General features: G+C 53.0%; 12 protein-coding genes across 12 annotated transcripts; 7 read left to right on the top strand and 5 right to left on the bottom strand.

The window, feature by feature from the left end:
* Positions 1-9: 9 nt before the first annotated feature.
* Positions 10-372, top strand: KL928_003236 (uncharacterized protein; the record flags this gene model as incomplete). The annotated part of the gene is made up of 1 exon (XM_043203801.1): positions 10-372. The coding sequence occupies one exon, from the start codon at positions 10-12 to the stop codon at positions 370-372; it is 363 nt and encodes a 120-aa protein (XP_043059489.1).
* A 345-nt stretch (positions 373-717) lies between these two features.
* On the bottom strand, positions 718-1,995 carry KL928_003235 (uncharacterized protein; the record flags this gene model as incomplete). Its single annotated transcript, XM_043203800.1, has 1 exon — positions 718-1,995. The coding sequence occupies one exon, from the start codon at positions 1,993-1,995 to the stop codon at positions 718-720; it is 1,278 nt and encodes a 425-aa protein (XP_043059488.1).
* A 79-nt stretch (positions 1,996-2,074) lies between these two features.
* On the top strand, positions 2,075-3,106 carry KL928_003234 (uncharacterized protein; the record flags this gene model as incomplete). The annotated part of the gene is made up of 2 exons (XM_043203799.1): positions 2,075-2,591; positions 2,841-3,106. The coding sequence occupies 2 exons, from the start codon at positions 2,075-2,077 to the stop codon at positions 3,104-3,106; spliced, it is 783 nt and encodes a 260-aa protein (XP_043059487.1).
* A 45-nt stretch (positions 3,107-3,151) lies between these two features.
* Positions 3,152-4,957, bottom strand: KL928_003233 (uncharacterized protein; the record flags this gene model as incomplete). Its single annotated transcript, XM_043203798.1, has 1 exon — positions 3,152-4,957. The coding sequence occupies one exon, from the start codon at positions 4,955-4,957 to the stop codon at positions 3,152-3,154; it is 1,806 nt and encodes a 601-aa protein (XP_043059486.1).
* Positions 4,958-5,428: 471 nt separating this feature from the next.
* KL928_003232 (uncharacterized protein) lies at positions 5,429-7,195 on the top strand (the record flags this gene model as incomplete). Its single annotated transcript, XM_043203797.1, has 1 exon — positions 5,429-7,195. One exon carries the CDS (start codon positions 5,429-5,431, stop codon positions 7,193-7,195), a length of 1,767 nt encoding a protein of 588 aa, XP_043059485.1.
* Positions 7,196-7,635: 440 nt separating this feature from the next.
* On the bottom strand, positions 7,636-9,321 carry KL928_003231 (uncharacterized protein; the record flags this gene model as incomplete). Its single annotated transcript, XM_043203796.1, has 1 exon — positions 7,636-9,321. The coding sequence occupies one exon, from the start codon at positions 9,319-9,321 to the stop codon at positions 7,636-7,638; it is 1,686 nt and encodes a 561-aa protein (XP_043059484.1).
* A 51-nt stretch (positions 9,322-9,372) lies between these two features.
* On the top strand, positions 9,373-10,276 carry KL928_003230 (uncharacterized protein; the record flags this gene model as incomplete). The annotated part of the gene is made up of 2 exons (XM_043203795.1): positions 9,373-9,453; positions 9,530-10,276. 2 exons carry the CDS (start codon positions 9,373-9,375, stop codon positions 10,274-10,276), a joined length of 828 nt encoding a protein of 275 aa, XP_043059483.1.
* A 176-nt stretch (positions 10,277-10,452) lies between these two features.
* On the top strand, positions 10,453-11,388 carry KL928_003229 (uncharacterized protein; the record flags this gene model as incomplete). Its single annotated transcript, XM_043203793.1, has 1 exon — positions 10,453-11,388. One exon carries the CDS (start codon positions 10,453-10,455, stop codon positions 11,386-11,388), a length of 936 nt encoding a protein of 311 aa, XP_043059482.1.
* A 32-nt stretch (positions 11,389-11,420) lies between these two features.
* KL928_003228 (uncharacterized protein) lies at positions 11,421-12,056 on the bottom strand (the record flags this gene model as incomplete). Its single annotated transcript, XM_043203792.1, has 1 exon — positions 11,421-12,056. The coding sequence occupies one exon, from the start codon at positions 12,054-12,056 to the stop codon at positions 11,421-11,423; it is 636 nt and encodes a 211-aa protein (XP_043059481.1).
* Positions 12,057-12,177: 121 nt separating this feature from the next.
* Positions 12,178-12,993, top strand: KL928_003227 (uncharacterized protein; the record flags this gene model as incomplete). Its single annotated transcript, XM_043203791.1, has 2 exons — positions 12,178-12,219; positions 12,286-12,993. 2 exons carry the CDS (start codon positions 12,178-12,180, stop codon positions 12,991-12,993), a joined length of 750 nt encoding a protein of 249 aa, XP_043059480.1.
* A 35-nt stretch (positions 12,994-13,028) lies between these two features.
* KL928_003226 (uncharacterized protein) lies at positions 13,029-13,586 on the bottom strand (the record flags this gene model as incomplete). Its single annotated transcript, XM_043203790.1, has 2 exons — positions 13,029-13,449; positions 13,573-13,586. The coding sequence occupies 2 exons, from the start codon at positions 13,584-13,586 to the stop codon at positions 13,029-13,031; spliced, it is 435 nt and encodes a 144-aa protein (XP_043059479.1).
* Positions 13,587-13,704: 118 nt separating this feature from the next.
* On the top strand, positions 13,705-17,607 carry KL928_003225 (uncharacterized protein; the record flags this gene model as incomplete). Its single annotated transcript, XM_043203789.1, has 1 exon — positions 13,705-17,607. One exon carries the CDS (start codon positions 13,705-13,707, stop codon positions 17,605-17,607), a length of 3,903 nt encoding a protein of 1,300 aa, XP_043059478.1.
* Between the last annotated feature and the right edge of the window lie 94 nt (positions 17,608-17,701).

Genomic DNA, 17,701 nt, shown 5'->3' with positions numbered 1-17,701 from the left:
TTGCCATCAATGGCTCACAGATTACTGGTACAAGTGGTGTTCACGGGCGCACGGGTGTTCGGACGCGCATTCACAGAGGCATACAGACAGGCGGCGGCGGCCACGACGGCGCAGCAGGCACAGGGAGCCGCGAAACAGACCACAAGGGCAAGAGACACAGACATTTCCCTGGACGAAGCGTGCAAGATCCTGGACGTGCAGCCCAGCGGGCTGAGTCTGGACGCGGCGCAGAAGAAGTACGATTACTTGTTTGACGTGAATTCCAAGGAGAAAGGCGGCTCGTTCTACGTGCAGTCGAAGGTGTTCCGTGCCATGGAGAGAATCAAGAACGAGCTCGAACATCTGGAGAAAAACCAGCGAGCGCAAGAATAGTGTGTAGTATTGTGTACATAGAGAAAAGTTTACAATGTCCAAACACTATTAGTGGACGAGGCAACCGCCACGGTGGTGGCATGCCCCATCGTCTGGCTAACGTATCTCGGTTATTCTAAGGACCTGAACGGAGTGACTACCGTGGCTCTGTTGTTAGCAGAGTCGGTTCAGACACTTAGCTGATCTCAGACCCACGCAACTGCCACCAACGCAGCTGCTAGGGACTGAATGGCCCTATGTTGTAATATACTAGTTTAGTATACCTACTGATGTGAAGAAATTTTACCTGTAGAAAAAACTTTTTTATACCCGTCCAGACACACGCCATACACCAACACCATACACCTAGATCCCCAGACCAAGCAGTATCTCCTCTGCGTCCTCGCCCAGCTGCACAACGCCGCCGTGGACTTCCTCTGGCGGCTCGTCGCTGTCAACTTTCCCCATGTACTTCGGCTTCGTCCACTTGGCGCGCTCTTGTTCGTAGTCCCACACCGTCTGCGCGTTCTTTTCCAGCTGTTCCAGGCTGTGCCGGTTCATCTCCTGCTCCAGCTCCTCCATCTCGCCGTCAGACCCGGTTTCCGGCGTCGCCACCTCACGCATGACCACCTTGCCGTCTCTGATGGACATGTCCAGCACCCTCTTGCCGCGCCCGGTCCGCAGTTTCTCCTCCTCCTCGAGTCTTTTCAGTTCTCGCTGCTGTTTCTTTAATTGCAGGGCTCTTTCCACCGGCGACGCCCACGGGCTCAGACTGTTGGCAGGAACCTCAAAGTCCGATGCCTGGTCGATGATTCGCGTTCTTTGGGCGCCGTTTGCCTGGAATTCCAGCAGCTTGTCCAGTCGTTGCTCTGCCTGAAGCAGTTCCTGGTCCTTGCCCTTGGTGGCCTCCAAATACTCGATCTGCTTGACGGCCTCAGCGAGCTCTTCCTGTTCCTTCTTGCTTTTGACAAGATTCTCGCGCTCCAGCTCTTTCTTCCTCTCTATGCGCTTGAAAAGCTGGTCTTGCACTTTGAAGTTGTTCTGTCCCGCAGAACTCACAGAAATGGTGATCTTGCTATTTTTCTTCGGCTTCTCCTTCTCTTTGACCACAGGCCGCACGCCGTTGAGCTCGTCCTTCTCCTTCTGCAAAACCTGCGCAATCTGGCGTCTTTCCTCGCTGCTCAGCAGATCCTTGCCGCAGAAAGAGCACGGTTGTAGTCCTTCCTTGACGCAGATGATCTTGCCGCAATTCAGACAGTTCGGGAACATCTCAAACAGCGGATGTCGCGTGGCGTTGCAGTTGCACACGCGGCCGCCACTCTGCGACTCCAGTTCGTTCAGCGCATCGCCCAGCTCCTTTAGGTTATCAAGCTTGAGGTTTTTCTCCGGTCGGCTCCTGCTCTCCTCAGCGGCCTTTTTTGGGGCGTTTGATTTGGTACCTGGCCGCACGATTTTTATCACGTTCTTCTTGGGGTTCTGGTCCGTTGTGCTGGGCTTTTTCGCGGATTTTTCCCCTGGCTTTTCCAGCGTCCTCGAAAATTCACTAATAAACTCCAGAGCGTCCGGGCTCTCGCCCAGTAAATTGATAAAGTGCTGGCTGGCAGCTTCGGGAGTCTTCAGCTCCTTCACCGCGTAGTCCACCATCTGATTCAAGGTCTCCTCGTCCAGCGGCAAAAGCCTGCCCAGCTTGGCTACTAAAGACATTAAAAAAAATTATTTTTTTATGTCTGAATCTCAAAAGCTGGAAGAACGCTTGCGACTGCTGGAGAATGACCTCAAGCTCCAGAAATCGAAACTTGTCGAAAGGCTTGCTCGCAGGCACGTCCAGACGGCACCAAAGACAGCAGTGAAAAGAACGGCAAACGACGTCCTCAAACACGACCCCGATTTTGCCATCAAGGTCAGAGCGCTCAAACAGGCCGCCAGGCAGAAAAAACGGCTCTACAAACACATTCACGCCAACCAGGTCAAATTCCCCTACAAAAATCGCATCCGCATCAACAACCTCGAATTTGTCTCCACAAACAAGGGTACTAAACTGGCTCTCGTATCCGCTAAGTTTTTGGACTCAGATAAACAGCTGACATCGCTCGACGATCTGAAAACAACGCTAACGTACAACGGCCACAGATACATCAAAACGCTGGAAGGAGATTATGTCATGCAAAATCCGCAATACTCGGACGAAAAACAGTTTTGCATGTACTACACTCGCAGCGGGACATGCTCTAATAAAAATTGTCCCTTCGTCCACTCGCCTACGCACGTTGCACTATGTCCAAACGTGATCCAAAATAAAGACCGCACTTGCAAAAGACCCAACTGCCAATTTTCTCACACGCCATCGCAATACAACGCCCCATCTTGCAAGTTCTTCCAGTCGCACAATTGCACTAACGAGAATTGTGTCTTTTCTCATAAACTGGAAAAAAAAAACTTCAGAATATGCCGAGAATTCGCCGTGAACGGCTACTGCGACAGGGGAAGAGCCTGTGAGCTCGCTCACTACTTTGAATGCCCAGACCTCCAGGAGCTGGGATTCTGTCCACGGGGCAGCTCGTGCAAACTGGCCCACAAAACCAAAGTACAACCAACGAATCATAAAGCCATTAGAAACATAGACAATGATAACGTGACACAACAGGACCATCCATTGCTAGCAGCCATACAGGATAGCAGCTCCGAAGATTCGGATATCGAACAAACCCAAACGGCAGACCTCGACATGAATCACGATTATGTACAAATTGCGTAATGTCGAACAGTCGATCTTCATAGCCATATTCTTAGAGAAAAACTGTCATGGAGCCGGGTGGCCGGCATTCCACGGACACGACACCATGTCATCATAGCCACCAAGCTCCTCGTCCAAAGCATAGTCGACGAAATGATTATCCGCGCGCTCGTCTCCTCGGACAATGCACACCTGGGGATCAAACGAGCCGTCCACGTTTCCAGGAATTGGCTTTTGTCCAAGGTCTTTATCGTCGAGCTGGATGAGTGGGTACGACTCGCCGATGTATAGTGGCTCAATCAAGCCGCTGTCCTCGTCGTCTCCATAATCAGAATCGTCGTCGTTGAGCTCCCATTCCTGATCTGCCTTTTCTGGCTCGACGCTTTGAGGCTTGGTTTTCACCGCCATATAGTTATCATTTTGGTATGGCTTTGCATCGATTTGCTTGTTGTTAGTCTCATCCTTGAGACTTCCTGCAAACGAAAAGTTTTGTGGGTTCTGCTTTTCAGATTTGCCAAATTTGAACATGTTAAGATGTGGCACCTTACGCAGACGGTGTGAGGAGCTCTCGTTGATATTTTCGTCGTTGATGACGTTGGGGGTATTTTTGGATAGCCAATTGAGACTTTCAGGGGCGACCTTGGTCACGTTCCTGTGTGCAGGCGTAGAAGCCGGCTCTGGCCCGTTCACGACGGTGTTTTTAAAGTAACTCATTTGGCAAAGCTCGTCGACGCCAATACGGTGATTTGGGTCCCAGACCAGACATTCCTTGACCACATCACACAGTTCTTTCCTGTCCTTGTCTGGAAGATCAAATCTTGGGATCAATTCCTCGATAGAGGCACCAGGAAGCCTTGGCAGATGGAATCCGAGGTTGCTAGACAATTTCTGAGCCTCGTCCCAAAATCCACCAAGGGGCGCTTTCTCGCTCTTTTCAGGGCATCCGAGGACTTCCAGGACCCTCCAAGTTTGGTCGAGCTCGTTGCTTCCTGGAAACAAGGGAAGAAACGTTGCCGACTCGACTGCCACACATCCAAATGCCCATATATCCACGGGATAGGAGTAGTGTTTCTGTCTGAGCAGGATTTCTGGGGACCTGTACCATCTGGTGGAGACATACGCGGTGTAAGGCCTTTTGTTCTCGACTTGTCTTGCAAGTCCATAGTCTGCCAGCTTAATCACGTACGCCTGGTGTCTCTTGCTCTCAGGAATATTTTCCTTGGAGCCATAGAAATTTGAGGATTGCATGATAAGAACGTTTTCCGGCTTGACATCCCTGTGGTAGTAGCCATGTTTATGGATGTGTCTTATGCCAGCTAAGATCTGGGACAGGATCGATTTCAGAGTGTATGGGGAGAACAAGCAATTTTTTCTGTACTTCATGAGCTGGTACAAGTTCTGATCCATGGACTCCATGACTATGTGGAGCTTGAACGTTTCCTTGTCGATGAATATGTCATAGATCTGGACCAGCGAGGGGTGGGAGGACACGGCAAGGATGAATTTGACTTCCTTCACCTTTGAGTAGTCGTCCAGATTGGCCAGTCTTCGGGTCATTGTTTTGATAGCCACCACATCCAGTTTTGCTCGATTGACGTTTTTCAGCGGCTCCAGAAGGGTTCCCTGACAGAGTTTCATCTCGTCAAAGATGCCTGCGAGGGCGTTGGCGCGGACCTTCGCCAGCGTCACGGTTCCAAAACTGCCCGATCCCAGGTTTCCCACGGTTCTGTACCGCTGAACCAGCGACTTGACGGGGATCGCTGAGTGGTAGAAGGGGGTGGCCTCTTTGGGTTTTGGTGCTGGCGGTGCAGACTTGAGGAACTCCTTGAGGGAGATGGTCGTGTCAACGGCTGGCACTTGGGCGTTGAGCATGGAGAATACTTAATGTTGGGAAGAAAAAGATCGAGCGTTTAGGGGGTAGATATTTTTTCCCTTTTATGGGACAAGCGGAGAAAATAAGGCTGCTAAAAAGAATGCCGGGCTGGTCCTGTCAATCACTGCACGAACGGTGACAGCTACTGGACACCGCGAAGATGCTGCTGGGCACTATAGAGGGGACGAGCTGTGACCAAGGGTCTTCCGGCTGCGTCTTTTTCTACAGCCCACCGGCTGCCCGTCCTATACCATAGTAGGTACTTGTCACACTAACGGCTTTATATATGCGCTCTACTAACCACAAACCGCCACTGATCCAATTGTTCTTATTGTCCTTGTGGGTGGGAGCCGTTGATGTGGTGGTGTACGGGTGGCGTGTTTTTTTTTTTTGAGATAAGAATAAATTAAATTAGATTTGAATTCGCAGACAAAAGAAATCTACACTCCAAGATTTAGCCACCCTATGCAATGACAGTGGACACGCCGCTCATAATCAACCAGGAGACGCTGGAAGAGCTTCAGAAACAGGACGACTCGCTATCGAAGTTTGTGCGTCTGAAGAAGATGTACCACAATGGGTTTTACTCGGACTTCGAGCTGACCATACTGCGATCGAAGCCAAACGACTGCCCAATTGTGCAGAAGTACTCCAGAATAGAGTCCTTCAGCCATCACGGCAAGTCTGTGACACTCAACACCTTCTTCAGCGAGCATCCTCTGCGAGAGTACCAAAAGAGAAACGACCCAAATCTACGGCACGATATCCGGGAGAGAATTGAGTCATTGCCGGTTCTTGTGTTTGTGCACGGCCTGGGCGGCCAGCTGTCGCAGTTTGAGCCGATACTGCAGGAGTTCCGCAACTGTGCCGACGTTTTCGGCGTCGACCTTCCTGGATTTGGCAATTCGAAAGTGAGCACCAAGACGCTCAAATTTAGACTGACCCAGTTCTCGGACGAGGAGCTAGCGCGCTTGGAGCGCGACACAAAGAACCTTGTTCCCGAAGACTACACGAGCGAGAATATTGCAGATCTGCTGAACACCATTCTGACGACCAAGTTTCCTAATAGACGATTTGTTCTCATTGCGCATTCCATGGGCACGCATCTGGCCACAAGACTGGTCAATCTTCTGCCAGAGAACAAGGTTGAGTCGCTGGTGATGATCTCGCCGCCTAAACTGGCCCCAATGAACCTTCCTCGCGCCCTCAAGGCGGCTCTGGGCGTGTTCACCTATCTGCCATGTCTGTTCGACGTTTACCGCTTTGTGGACCGCGTGGGCGGTCTGTACTCGCCGTCGGTGAACAAATTCATCTATCCAGAGAGCAACGACTGGCTGAAGAGAGCCACGCAGTTCCGATGGAACCTGGACACCGAGTCCGAGACGTTTCTCAATTATCTGAATGGCTTCCACCTGGTGACCTCCGCCGAGCTGGTGGCTGCTGCCAAAAAAATCGCCAGTTCCACCAACGAGCCGAAAATATTGATATGTTGCGGAGCCGCCGATAGCGTCACTCCGTACAGTGTGAGCGAGGCAATTGCCCGGGAATTGGAGTCAAACGGCGTTCTTATCAAGCTGGAGAGGATCGACAAAGCCAATCACTCTGTTTTTCTGGACAGGCCGCACTATTTGACTGGCGTCATCTACCAGTTTGTCGAGAATCTCCAATTGAACGTCAGTTGCACCTGGGTTTTACAGGTGAGAGCGCAGATCAGCGGTGACAAGTGGGGGCTGAAGAATAAGGAAAAATGGGACAAAGTGGTGACAATCTCTGCACCGCTACGTGCTGCCGGCAAGCCAGAAGCGCCGTTGTTGGGCATGAAAACGCTTCGTCAGACCGACGAGGTGCACAATCCCACGGTTTTCGAGAAAGACCATCCAGAAGTGGTGGCCATCATAGATATCGGGTCGGACACCCCGGCGTACGAGCCGGCAGACTTCAAAAGAGTCCGCTACGTCAAGTTCAAGACCGAGTCGAAGGTCACGCCGGACAACGTGACGATAGTCAAGTTCATCGCGGTGGCAGACGCGATCGCCAAAGAGCTCTCGGCGGGCCAGTACATCGGCGTGCACTGCCACTACGGCCAGAACCGCACCGGGTTCTTCATCTGCTGCTACTTGGTCGAGAAACTCGGCTGGACGGTGAAAGAGGCGCTCAATGCGTTCGAGGCCGCCAAACCACCGGGAATCCGCCACGAGCATTTCAAGAACGCTCTCTACCTCAGATACGGTGAATAGCACAAAAGAGTCATATTTTCATTACCAATACCCAATGTTCCCCTCGTAGCCGAGGCCCTCCTATATTCTGAACGCGCTCCTGGTGTTAAAGTGGCCGTAAACGTTGCTTCTATCGGTCGTTAGCGAGCTTTTCAATGGCAGCACAAAGGGCAGCACCAGGCCGACCGAAACATACGCCATCGCAAGTCCCCTGTGCGTCTTGGACGCCATCAGACGGTAGTGAGGATACATCCGAAACAGATTCATCTAGTTTGCGCAAAGGGAATGTGCGTCTATTTATTTATTCACCAGCACCAGAAAATAATCGAACCATACGATAGATCCCGCTGCACAGCCGCGAAATTGCCAAAAAAGACACACCGAAAAATATCGGGTGCTTTTTGGATCGTATACTTCGTAAAATCCAGCCTCATACCGAAAGGTCACGTGAAATGAGCCACCTACAGCTTCTCCAGCGCGCTGCTCAGCTGCCGTCTCAGGTCCTGCTTTCCTGCCTTGTTGAGCCCGTTCTGCTCCAGGTTGCGGTTCAGCCGGCTGCGCAGGTGCTCCAGGCTGCGGTCGATCGACGTGCGCAGGCTCTCCGTGTAGGCGTTCCTGAACGCGTCGAGGCGGCGGAACACAGCCTTGGAAATGCTGTTGGACGAGATGGCGAAACTGAGCACCACCACCGCCACCGCCGTGTCCATCGAGATATAGTCGATCACGTGACCCACCGTGCACACGGCGAACGCTGGCAGGTTGATTGTGGCGAGGTTGTGGAGCACGATGCGGCTGATTTTCTGCTGCAGGTCCGGGAGGTCTTTGTTTAGCACCCTGTGTTTCAGCACGGCGACCGGGTGGGCCAGCGGCTGCGGCGGCTCTGCGTTTGCCGGCAGCAGCAGGTCGATCTTGCCCTCCAGGTAGTTGAGTTTGGCCGTCGAGTCCAGCAGCGATCCGTGGCACTTGACGGGCGTGAAGTTGAACATGCTTTTTTGGACGTATGTTTCGTCGTCAAAGAGGTATTTGGACAGCACGAGGTCGAACTCGTCGATGTTTGGTACGATCTGTGTGATTTTGCTGAACCTCTGGATCAGCACGTCCTGCAAATAGGGAGCTATTTTGGACTGGAGCTCGAAATGGGACATCTGGGCCCAGGCTTCGATTTCTTTTTTGAGTGCGTCCAGCTCCTTCACGAGGTCCGGTTTCTCCTCAAACTTGAGCTGCTGGTCAATGTCGGAGAGCAGCGACTGCAGCAGCAGGGCCGTTGGCCTGTTGGCGCTGGTTTCTCTGCTCAGCGTGAACAGCAGAGCGCTGATGTTGGATTTTTTCACCAGCTCGAGGTATCTGGACACGTTATTTGGGGACTCCATGAGCAGCTCGTTGGCCAGCCTGGCTTTTTCGAGATCCACAGCAATGTTGCCTTGTGTTTGTAATTGGAACGAGCCCCCCGTCTCCTGGACCTGCGTGTTGAGGACCGAGAGCGACGGGTAATTGTTGATCTCCAGAGGCTCGCCTGGACGGGTCTTGACATATATGTACAAATGGCACTCCTTGGGGGACGACGACTGGACGGCGGCTGTTGTTTCCGAGACGCCCGAGTCGGTGTGCAGGCTTTGTGGGTCATTGATTTCCAGCAGCTCGATGTCTCTGAACTCCTCTCTGTGCAGCTCGTTTCTTGTAGAGCCGTCTCCCAAGGCCGCGCTCTGGATCACGCGTAATTCGCGGCTCAGAAACGGAGACTTCACGCCGTTCTCGCCAAAACAGACCCATTGGTTGGCTTTCTTCTCGCTCTGCCGCTGCCGGAGCCGTGTAAACCAGGCCTGGTCGTTGTCCAGGGGGTCGCACACAAGCACGTCCGTGAGCAGTCCGGGCTCGATTCCGGGCGACTGCACGATCCCGATCCTGACCGGCGTTGTGTAGCCGTCCGTTTCGCGCGTCAGCTCGAGCAGCTGGCGGGCTTTCTGTCTGATTGTCTTGTTTGTGGGAAATATCGCTCTGGTCTTGTCTAGCAGGTCTGGGAGAGTCTGTTGGTCTATGGAACCGGTAGATTGGTATCGCACGGCGACCTTTTTGAGGCCAGCCGTCTTTGGCCGTGCGCGGACGATATTCTGGAGAATTAGCGACGGGGGTCTAAAACTCATAAACATGGTGAATATTTTTTTTGTCAAAAAAACATTTGTTAAAAAACATGTTTTAGCATGTGGAGATCAAACAGATATATCTTCCAGCGGCCAATCTCACCGCTCCATTTTACTCGCTCCTCCCATTCAAACCCATTGGTAAGTTTACAGAACGTTCAGCCCCTTCTAACGCTTGTAGGGCCTCCCCAAGAACGGCCCCCGCATCCCGTCCCAGCGGTCCCTAGATAACGTCAAACGCATAGTTTTTGTCTCTGCCGGCAAGGGCGGCGTGGGCAAGTCGAGTGTGACGGCCAACCTCGCCGTTGCGCTTCGGAACCGCGACCTGAACGTGGGGATCCTCGATTCCGACATTTTTGGGCCCAACATCCCCAAACTGATGGGTCTGAGTGGCCAGCCGCGGATCAACGCCAACAAAAAGCTCGTCCCGCTGATGAACCACGGGGTCCAGACCATGTCGATGGGATATCTCGTTCCCGAGACGGCGGCAGTCGTCTGGAGAGGCCTGATGGTGCAGAAAGCGCTCCAGCAGCTGCTTTTCGACGTGGAGTGGCGCGACCTGGACGTTCTACTGGTCGACACGCCGCCGGGGACCGGCGACGTGCAAATCACGCTGGGCCAGCAGCTGAAAGTCGACGGGGCCGTGATTGTCACCACGAGCCAGGACCTGGCGCTCAGCGACGTGAGACGCGGACTCACGATGTTTGAGAAGATCCGTATCCCGATTCTGGGCGTCGTCGAGAACATGAGCGTGTTCACGTGCCCGAAATGCCACCACGAGGAGCACATTTTCGGCGAGAGCGAGGAACTGAAGAGTTTGCAGCAGCAGGGAGTGGCTCTTCTGGGCCGCATCCCGCTCTCGAGAGAGATGTGCGGCTCTATGTTGCCCGCTACCGACCAGCACAGCCAGACCGGCCCTGTGTTCGAAGCGATCGCCACCGAGGTGCTGAAAAAAATATCCTAGTGCTCCACGCGGCCGTGCGGCGCGCGTTTTGCCCAGCGCTTCGGCCTGAAAACCTCGTTCTGCCAAAAAGGTGCAACACTACTTAACACGGTCCAGAGTATTTGTTTTCTGCTACACCATTGCTACCACACAGCCAAACACAGACACTTGCACAACAAAATAATATAAAACACTATATGAAGTGGTGGATTCTGACTCTCCTGGGCCCGGCCCTGGCTGACTCGGTCTTCAACAAGCTGGACGCGCGCACGCAAAACCAGGTGTTCCAGATCATCGAACGGTACAACGATCTGAAGGACGACCAGGTCCAGTTCGAGGAGTGGATTTCTCCCGACAACAACGCCTACATCGTCCCGCGATACCGCGCCGCGGCCGTTGCCGATGCGCCGTACGTCTATGGCAACGGGTACCAGTTCTATGGCTCCGACAACGACGCGGTCGGGTCCCTGGCGACGGAGACGGGACAGCAGATGGGGCTGATCAAGGAGGAGGACATTGCCGCGCAGGGCTTCCCGAACGTGTTCAAGAAGCTGAAGGACCACATCCACGGCTCCTGCGAGGAGGAGGGCGGTGCCGAGGAGTACTTTCCGTTCGGCGCGCGCAAGTTCCTGCTCGTGGGTGTGAAGAAGGAGTCGGTGGAATTTGTTGCGGACAAAAACAGCTTGCAGGCCCGAGAGCCCGACGGCTCTGTTGACGCCAACTGGTGGCCTAAGAAAAAAAAGGAGGACGACTGCGACGGCGAGGAGGAGCAGAAAAAGCTATTTGGCACCGACAAGTTCTTCTTTGTGGGCATCGGCTCTGTTGACAACACGACCGCAAACCTCAGACCGGTCTCAGCTGCCCGCTCGTCTCCGCTGTCGCCTTTGGAGTACGCCTCCCGAAACAAGCAGGTTGCACAGAACGCGGTCTCTGCTATGTCTCCTGCGCCGCGTGTCCCAACAACACTCTCTCTCAGCTACCAGACAAAGCCCAACGCGAGCGTAGACCTGTTCAAGCAGTTCCAGAACAAAAGCAGTCTGGAGGTGCAGAACGACGCCGCCGCGGCGTCCGGCCGCTCGCTGTCGCTGATCGGGGCCCTGGTTCTGATCGGGTCGTCGGTCCTGCTGTTCTAGACATGTACCGCACAAACAAATGATCATCTGCCCTATTGTAGTGCGCTGAGCCGCTCGCGCATGTTCTCCAGCAGCTCGTCGTCCACCTCCTCCGGTTCCGGCTCCTCGGGCCGCGCCATCTCCGGCAACTGGACCTCTGGCTGGGGCTTTTCGTCCAGAATGTCTCTTAGCACCTCGTCGACGTCCTCGTCCTCCTCGTCCTCGTAGATATCCGTCGTTTCCAGCATATCGTCCATCATCTCGTCGATCACGCCGCTCTTCATGAGCTCTCTGCTGAGTTCCTGAACCGTGTGGCCGATCTGGGGCAGCCGGACCAGCTGGTTCATGTCCCTCATGATCTCTGTCGACTTCTGCATCGAGCCCTTGAGCTTGATCATCTGCTGCTGCTCCGCGAGCTTCATGCCGATCGACTCCAGTGTGACTTTGGAGACCGTCACGCGCTGGATGGTCCTGGCGACGTTTTTGTACTCGCGTGCGTACATTTTGGCTGTTTTCATGTCGTCCTTCTTGACGGCCGCCCTGATGAGCGTCTTTGTCTTTTTCTCGACGGCGTTGAGGTCCTGGAGCTGCCGCTCGATCTGCCGCTTGTTTTTGCGCAGCGCGCTCTGGCACCGGCGGTACTGCTCCTTGGGGTCGGGCCCCCAGATGGCCTTTTTAATAATATCCATACGGAGAGGACGATAGACGGGAGAAAAAGAAGGCGCCCACGCAATTTCCAAAGGTCGATTTTTGCGACACTGGGAAATTCGCGTGCCAAATAACTTTGTCGCGTTTTATATTGCACGCGTAATGCTGGAAGGAAAATTCGAAGAGGCCTCGCTGCTGAAAAAAGTACGTATCTGACGCGTCCGTGCGCTAACACGCCAGGTGATCGAATCCATCAAGGACTCCGTCAAGTTGTGTAACTTCAACTGCTCGCAGAGCAAGGGCATCACGGTCCAGGCGATCGACGACTCGAGAGTGCTGCTGATCGCGCTCAAGATCGACTCGGGCTCGTTCCAAGAGTTCCGCTGCGACAGAGACCTCGTCCTCGGCCTGGACCTCGAGTCGCTGTCCAAGATCCTCAAACAGGGCAACAACGAGGACTACCTCACGGTCATTGCCGAGGACTCGCCAGACTCGCTGCTGGTGGTGTTCGAGGACAAGAAAAAGGACAGGATCTCCGAGTTCTCGCTCAAGCTCATGGACATCGACTCCGACGTGCTCACCATCGACGACATGGAGCACGACTGCTCGATCACGATGCCGGCGTACGAGTTTGCCAAGATCGCCAGAGACATGAAGACGCTGAGCGAGTCGCTGCAGATCATAATCACCAAGGACTCGGTCAAGTTCAACGCAGAGGGCCAGATCGGCTCCGGCTCGATTATCCTGAAGCCCCACACAGACATGGAAAAGCCAGACGAGAGCATCAAGATCGAGCTCAACCAGCCGGTCGTGCTCACGTTCGGCGCCAAGTACCTCAACGACATCGTCAAGGCCACCGCGCTGTCGTCGACCGTCACCATCAAGCTCACCGACAAGGCTCCAGCCCTGTTTGAGTACAGACTGCCGAGCGGCTACCTGAGATACTACCTGGCTCCAAAGTTCGACGACGAGGACTGATTAGTAGGGATATAATTGAATTGCTAGCTCTATCATTAGTATTTGGACTCCGGCGCGTCGTCCAGCGGCGGCAGAAACGTCGATCGCACGCTGCTCTTCTCTGTCACGGGCAGTATCAGCCGGAACGCGTCGTGCTTGTTCAGATAGTAGCGGAACAGCCGCTTCACACGCAGAAACCCAAAGTTCTCGTACAGGCGCAGCGCGGCCTTGTTCACCACCTCTGTCTCCAGAATGATCTCGTCGCAACGGTAAGCGTCGATCATCGCGTCCACGCTCTGCGAAATCAGCTCCTTGGCGATCCCGCGGCCGCGGTACTCGTTGTCCACCGCCAACATCCCAATATACCCACGTATTCTGGCATGTTTGTGCGGCTCCACCTTTGAGATGATGCACCCAATGACCTTGCCCTGGTGCTTGGCCATGAGCGTCAGATTGGGCCAGTTGTTGAGGAAAAACCTGTACACGTAGATCGAGTACGGCTCGCTCAGATGCTCGTCCACAAGCCGGCGCACCTGCTCTATATGCGCGTCTATCGTCTCGCGCCCGAATCTGTCCACATCCAGACACAGTGGCTCATACTCTATCTCGGACATTAAATAAATTAATTTATTTATTTATTTTATTTTATTTTATTTATTTCCCCATTTTACCCTCTCTTCTGACTGATCGTATCGCTTAAAGGGCAAATATACCCGTCTTCCCTGCCCAGCAATGAATATCTCCATCATCCAGAACAACAACCCGCTCTCGATGATGTCGTCTGTCTACCGGCAGAACAAGTCGCAGGACACAAACTTGCCCTCTGCCCTGACGATCTACAACTCGCTCACGGGGGCCAAAGTGGTGGCCAGTGCGTACCAGTTCCACAATCTGGAGGCGTTGAAGCAGTTCATTGGCCTGTCGTTCAATGTGGCGACAGAAAACCTGTTTCTGCTCACGCCGTTTGGCATCAAACTCAAGTTCTCCATGATAGTGCACGAGGAAATAAGCGAGATCTACGTCTTCGATAGACGCTACTTCAACGTCAACAACATCGACGCGTCGGACAACATGGACAACGTCAACGACCTTCTGGCAGAACTGAACCAGACAGACCTCATCAACATGATCAAGCCGCTCGCTTCGCCCCTGCTGTCGGAAGAGCTGTCTGTGTTTGTGGAGAAGCTGACGCTGGTGCTGGAGAACACGACACAGATCAAGGCGGTGGACATCAATCTGAACATGCTGCGGATGCTGCTCAACTCGCTCAAACGCAATTCTGGCTGGGCGTCGGCGCTGCTGTCCGACTTCAAAAAGACGGTGGCCTTTGACGAGTGCACGCCCGAGGACAACGACCTCGAGACCATCTTGACGTCTCTGAACGTGCTCATACAGTACGTGGGGCTCGTATTCAAGACGCTCGAGAAGAAGTTCAACGACTCGATCGACGCCCTGGTGCTGCTACAGTCCAACAGTCTCGTAGACCAATGGCGAGACCAGTACGCACTGCTCAAACGCCTTCCTTTTGAGTTCCACAGTCCGTCGTCCAGTGTGTCGGAAAAACTGTTTTTGAGCCAGCTGGTTAACGAGCCGCGTCTCGAAAAATGCGCAGAGGAGTCGCGCAGACTCAACAAGAGCATGAACGAGAGACTGGTCATGCTTCGCAGCAAAATCGAGTCAGACGTCATCAAGCCCCGCCAGGAGCTCTCACAGGAATATAACAGCTACATGTCGCAGTACATACGGCCAGAAACAGATGCCACCCAGAAAACACAGAAAATACAGGACTGCAAACGCATACTTGCCGAACTAGAAGCACATGTCAGCAAACTGATCCAGTCCTCTTCGTCCCTTCCTTCTTTTGAGGAACTCATCACCACAGCAAGCCAGACGTCAACGACGTTGTCTGCTTCCTCCATTGCGAACATTAAAAAGCTTACGCAGCTGTACAAATACCAGGAGTCTGAGCTTGTGCCGTATATTTTTCAGCTTGCCAACAACTTGTACGACATACAGATCAACAAACTGAATGCCAGGAAAGAGCTACAAACGAAACTAATCTGCTCTACGTTGATCAACGTCACCAAGATCCAGCTCAACATGATGAGACTGTCTACGGTTCTAAATACAGAGGTGGCTAAAAACATTGCATCCATCAAGGAAAACGAGCTTCAGCTGTCTGTTGTCTCCGACCTGCCACTGATATTTGGCATTTTTGTCATAGCCAACCTCAACAATCTCAAGTTTGGCATCTCCCTAAACAACATTGTCAAAAAGGCTAACGAGATCTTTGAGATGCTGCGGTTCATGGAAGCACGCAACCGCACAAAATGGCTCAAGGAATTTTTGGCTAGCAGCGGAGCCGATAAGCTTGAGTTTCTGAACCTGGACGAGGAGGGCCGCGAGCGATTTATCAACGAGAATATGCTCGCGTATAAACTGGAGCAGGTAGATGTGATGCTGTCGAAGAAATCTCCCTCACCAGTCGACCGCCCTGCGAGCCCGGTAGGCGGCCAGGAAAAACACTACCTTACCTCAATCAACAGGCTGCTGCACAACATCAATGGTTTCCCGACTCCGCGTCCAATGGCTACAGAATTGCCGAAACAGAGGGAAACCAACATTATAGCGAACCTGGCCAGAAACATTTCAGTCAAGAGTATTGTGTCGTATATCAATACACTCCGGAAAGAAGGCATTGACCCCAATATTGTGAACAAGCTGGAAGAGTGTCTTAGAGATTTCGGTATTACGTATGGCCAGAACGAGCGAAAAGCCATTGAAACCGAGGAAGGCGAGGAGATTGTCGTGAAAGGAAAAAACGTGGGAGATTTGGGGTCCTTTGACGCCAACGACGTGAACTACATGCGGCTGTTCAAGAAGTTCATCAAGAGCTTTGAGTCTGAAGGGATTGTGATTAACATAAACGTGAACCAGCAGGATTCTGTGTCCAATGACGAGCTGATCAAGGGCTACGAACGACGAATCAAGAAGCTTGAGAACGTTTTGCATACACGTAACTTCCAGCAGTTTAACGACCAATGGTCTCGTCACAGACCAGTGCACACTCTGCCGAATCCTGTGAGCAGGCGGCAGTCGGATTTGAGTCAGGAGCATGTTATGCATGAGAACACTATACTGTTCAACGAGAACGTTGTTTTAGGACGCAAGACGATCGATCTGCCTCCGAGCCACTATGGAGAGCGGATCGAGCGTCTTGAGAACGAAAACGAGAGGTACAGAGGCGAGATCGAGGAGCTAAAGAAAGGAACTGAATTTGCAGAGATTGATCGATTGAAGAAAGAGCTTGAGGATATGAAGAAGGTCGATTTGGAGAAAGACAGGCGTTTGGCGGTTTTGGAAGAGGAGAACAAGAACTTGAAAGAGTCGAACGAAGAGCTCACCAAGGCGAACAAAGAGCTGGCTAATGTGTGTTCCGAGCTGAAGAGCATGAAGTCGGACCTTTTGGAGAACATGACCCAGAAAGAAAGCGAGTTTGGCAAGGAAGCGAAAGTCAACCAACAGGAAATCAACGAGCTGAAATTGAGAATCGAGGAGCTGGAGGAAGACGAGTCTAATCTTGTCAACGTGAACAAGACGCTGAATGAAAGGCTGGCAATCAAAGACCGGCTTCTTTGCCAGTTGTACGAGCTTGTGCAAGGAGCATACAGCAAGCTGAACCAGATGAGCGGCGAGATATTCAGCAATCTGACAAGGGTGTGTCTGTTGCTGGAGTCTATAGGGCTGCTGTTGATTCGCGAGACGCCTTCGTTTGACAACCATCCTGGAACACTGACCATCAAGCGTGTGAAAGGTCTGCGCAGTCGCAAGAGACAAATCAAGCAGGCTACCGACTCGGCTCACAACAACGGCAATTTGCAAAACGACACGTTCGAGGACTCCGAGCACATCGACAACGCGCTGATGGAGGTTGTCTCGAGCGAGGTTGTGCCGGAAGCAGAGCAGTATCTCCATTGGGTGGACATGAACGTGCTGAACTACACGATTTCGTCCGATCTGGGCATAGAGGACGAGATCGTGCACAAGAAAGACGAGAGCTCGCTGATCGACATGAGTCTGTGCGAGGAAAGCTCGATCGAGAAGAAGGTGAAGAAGTTGCTGGCCAATTACGAAAGCCTCAACGTGGAGCTAGGGTTCCAGAACTTTTTGCGGTTCAACCACGTTGACAACGAGCTTGTGGTTGAACGGGTGTTCCGGCGGTTCAGCGACGTGGAGACGCTGGCGAGAAAGTTGCAGAAGGACAAGACTCAGCAGAAACAGGAGCTCAAGACGCTCACTGCCGAGCTGGACGGCAAGATAGCGTTCCGGAACTTCAAAGTTGGCGATCTCGTTCTGTTTTTGAAAACGCTGACTCCGGCCAACGAGGAGCTCGGCGGCGGCGACGAGCAGCCGTGGGCCGCTTTCAACGTGGGGTGTCCGAACTATTACCTCAAGAACACCAAGGGCGAGGGCTACATCGAGCTGAGCGACCGAGACTGGCTGGTGGGGCGGGTGTCGAAAATTGAGCCGCGACAGGTCACCGAGCAGAATTTCCACAGCAAGACAGACAACCCGTTCAAGCTGGCCAAGTCGGTGGTGTGGTATTTTGTTGAGGCACGTGAGGTGAAAGAATGAGCATACGAATTACGAACTAGGTAGGGCTACTTGCGGCAAGCAACGGATATGTACGGTTATTAACGGGACAAGGATTTCAAACCCCGGCCGCAGC

Source organism: Ogataea angusta, assembly GCF_019207475.1.
Source record: "Ogataea angusta isolate 61-244 chromosome Unknown 61-244_NODE_6_length_652341_cov_89.526226, whole genome shotgun sequence".
Classification (NCBI taxonomy): Eukaryota; Fungi; Ascomycota; class Pichiomycetes; order Pichiales; family Pichiaceae; genus Ogataea; species Ogataea angusta.
This window is presented reverse-complemented; position numbering and strand designations above follow the sequence as displayed.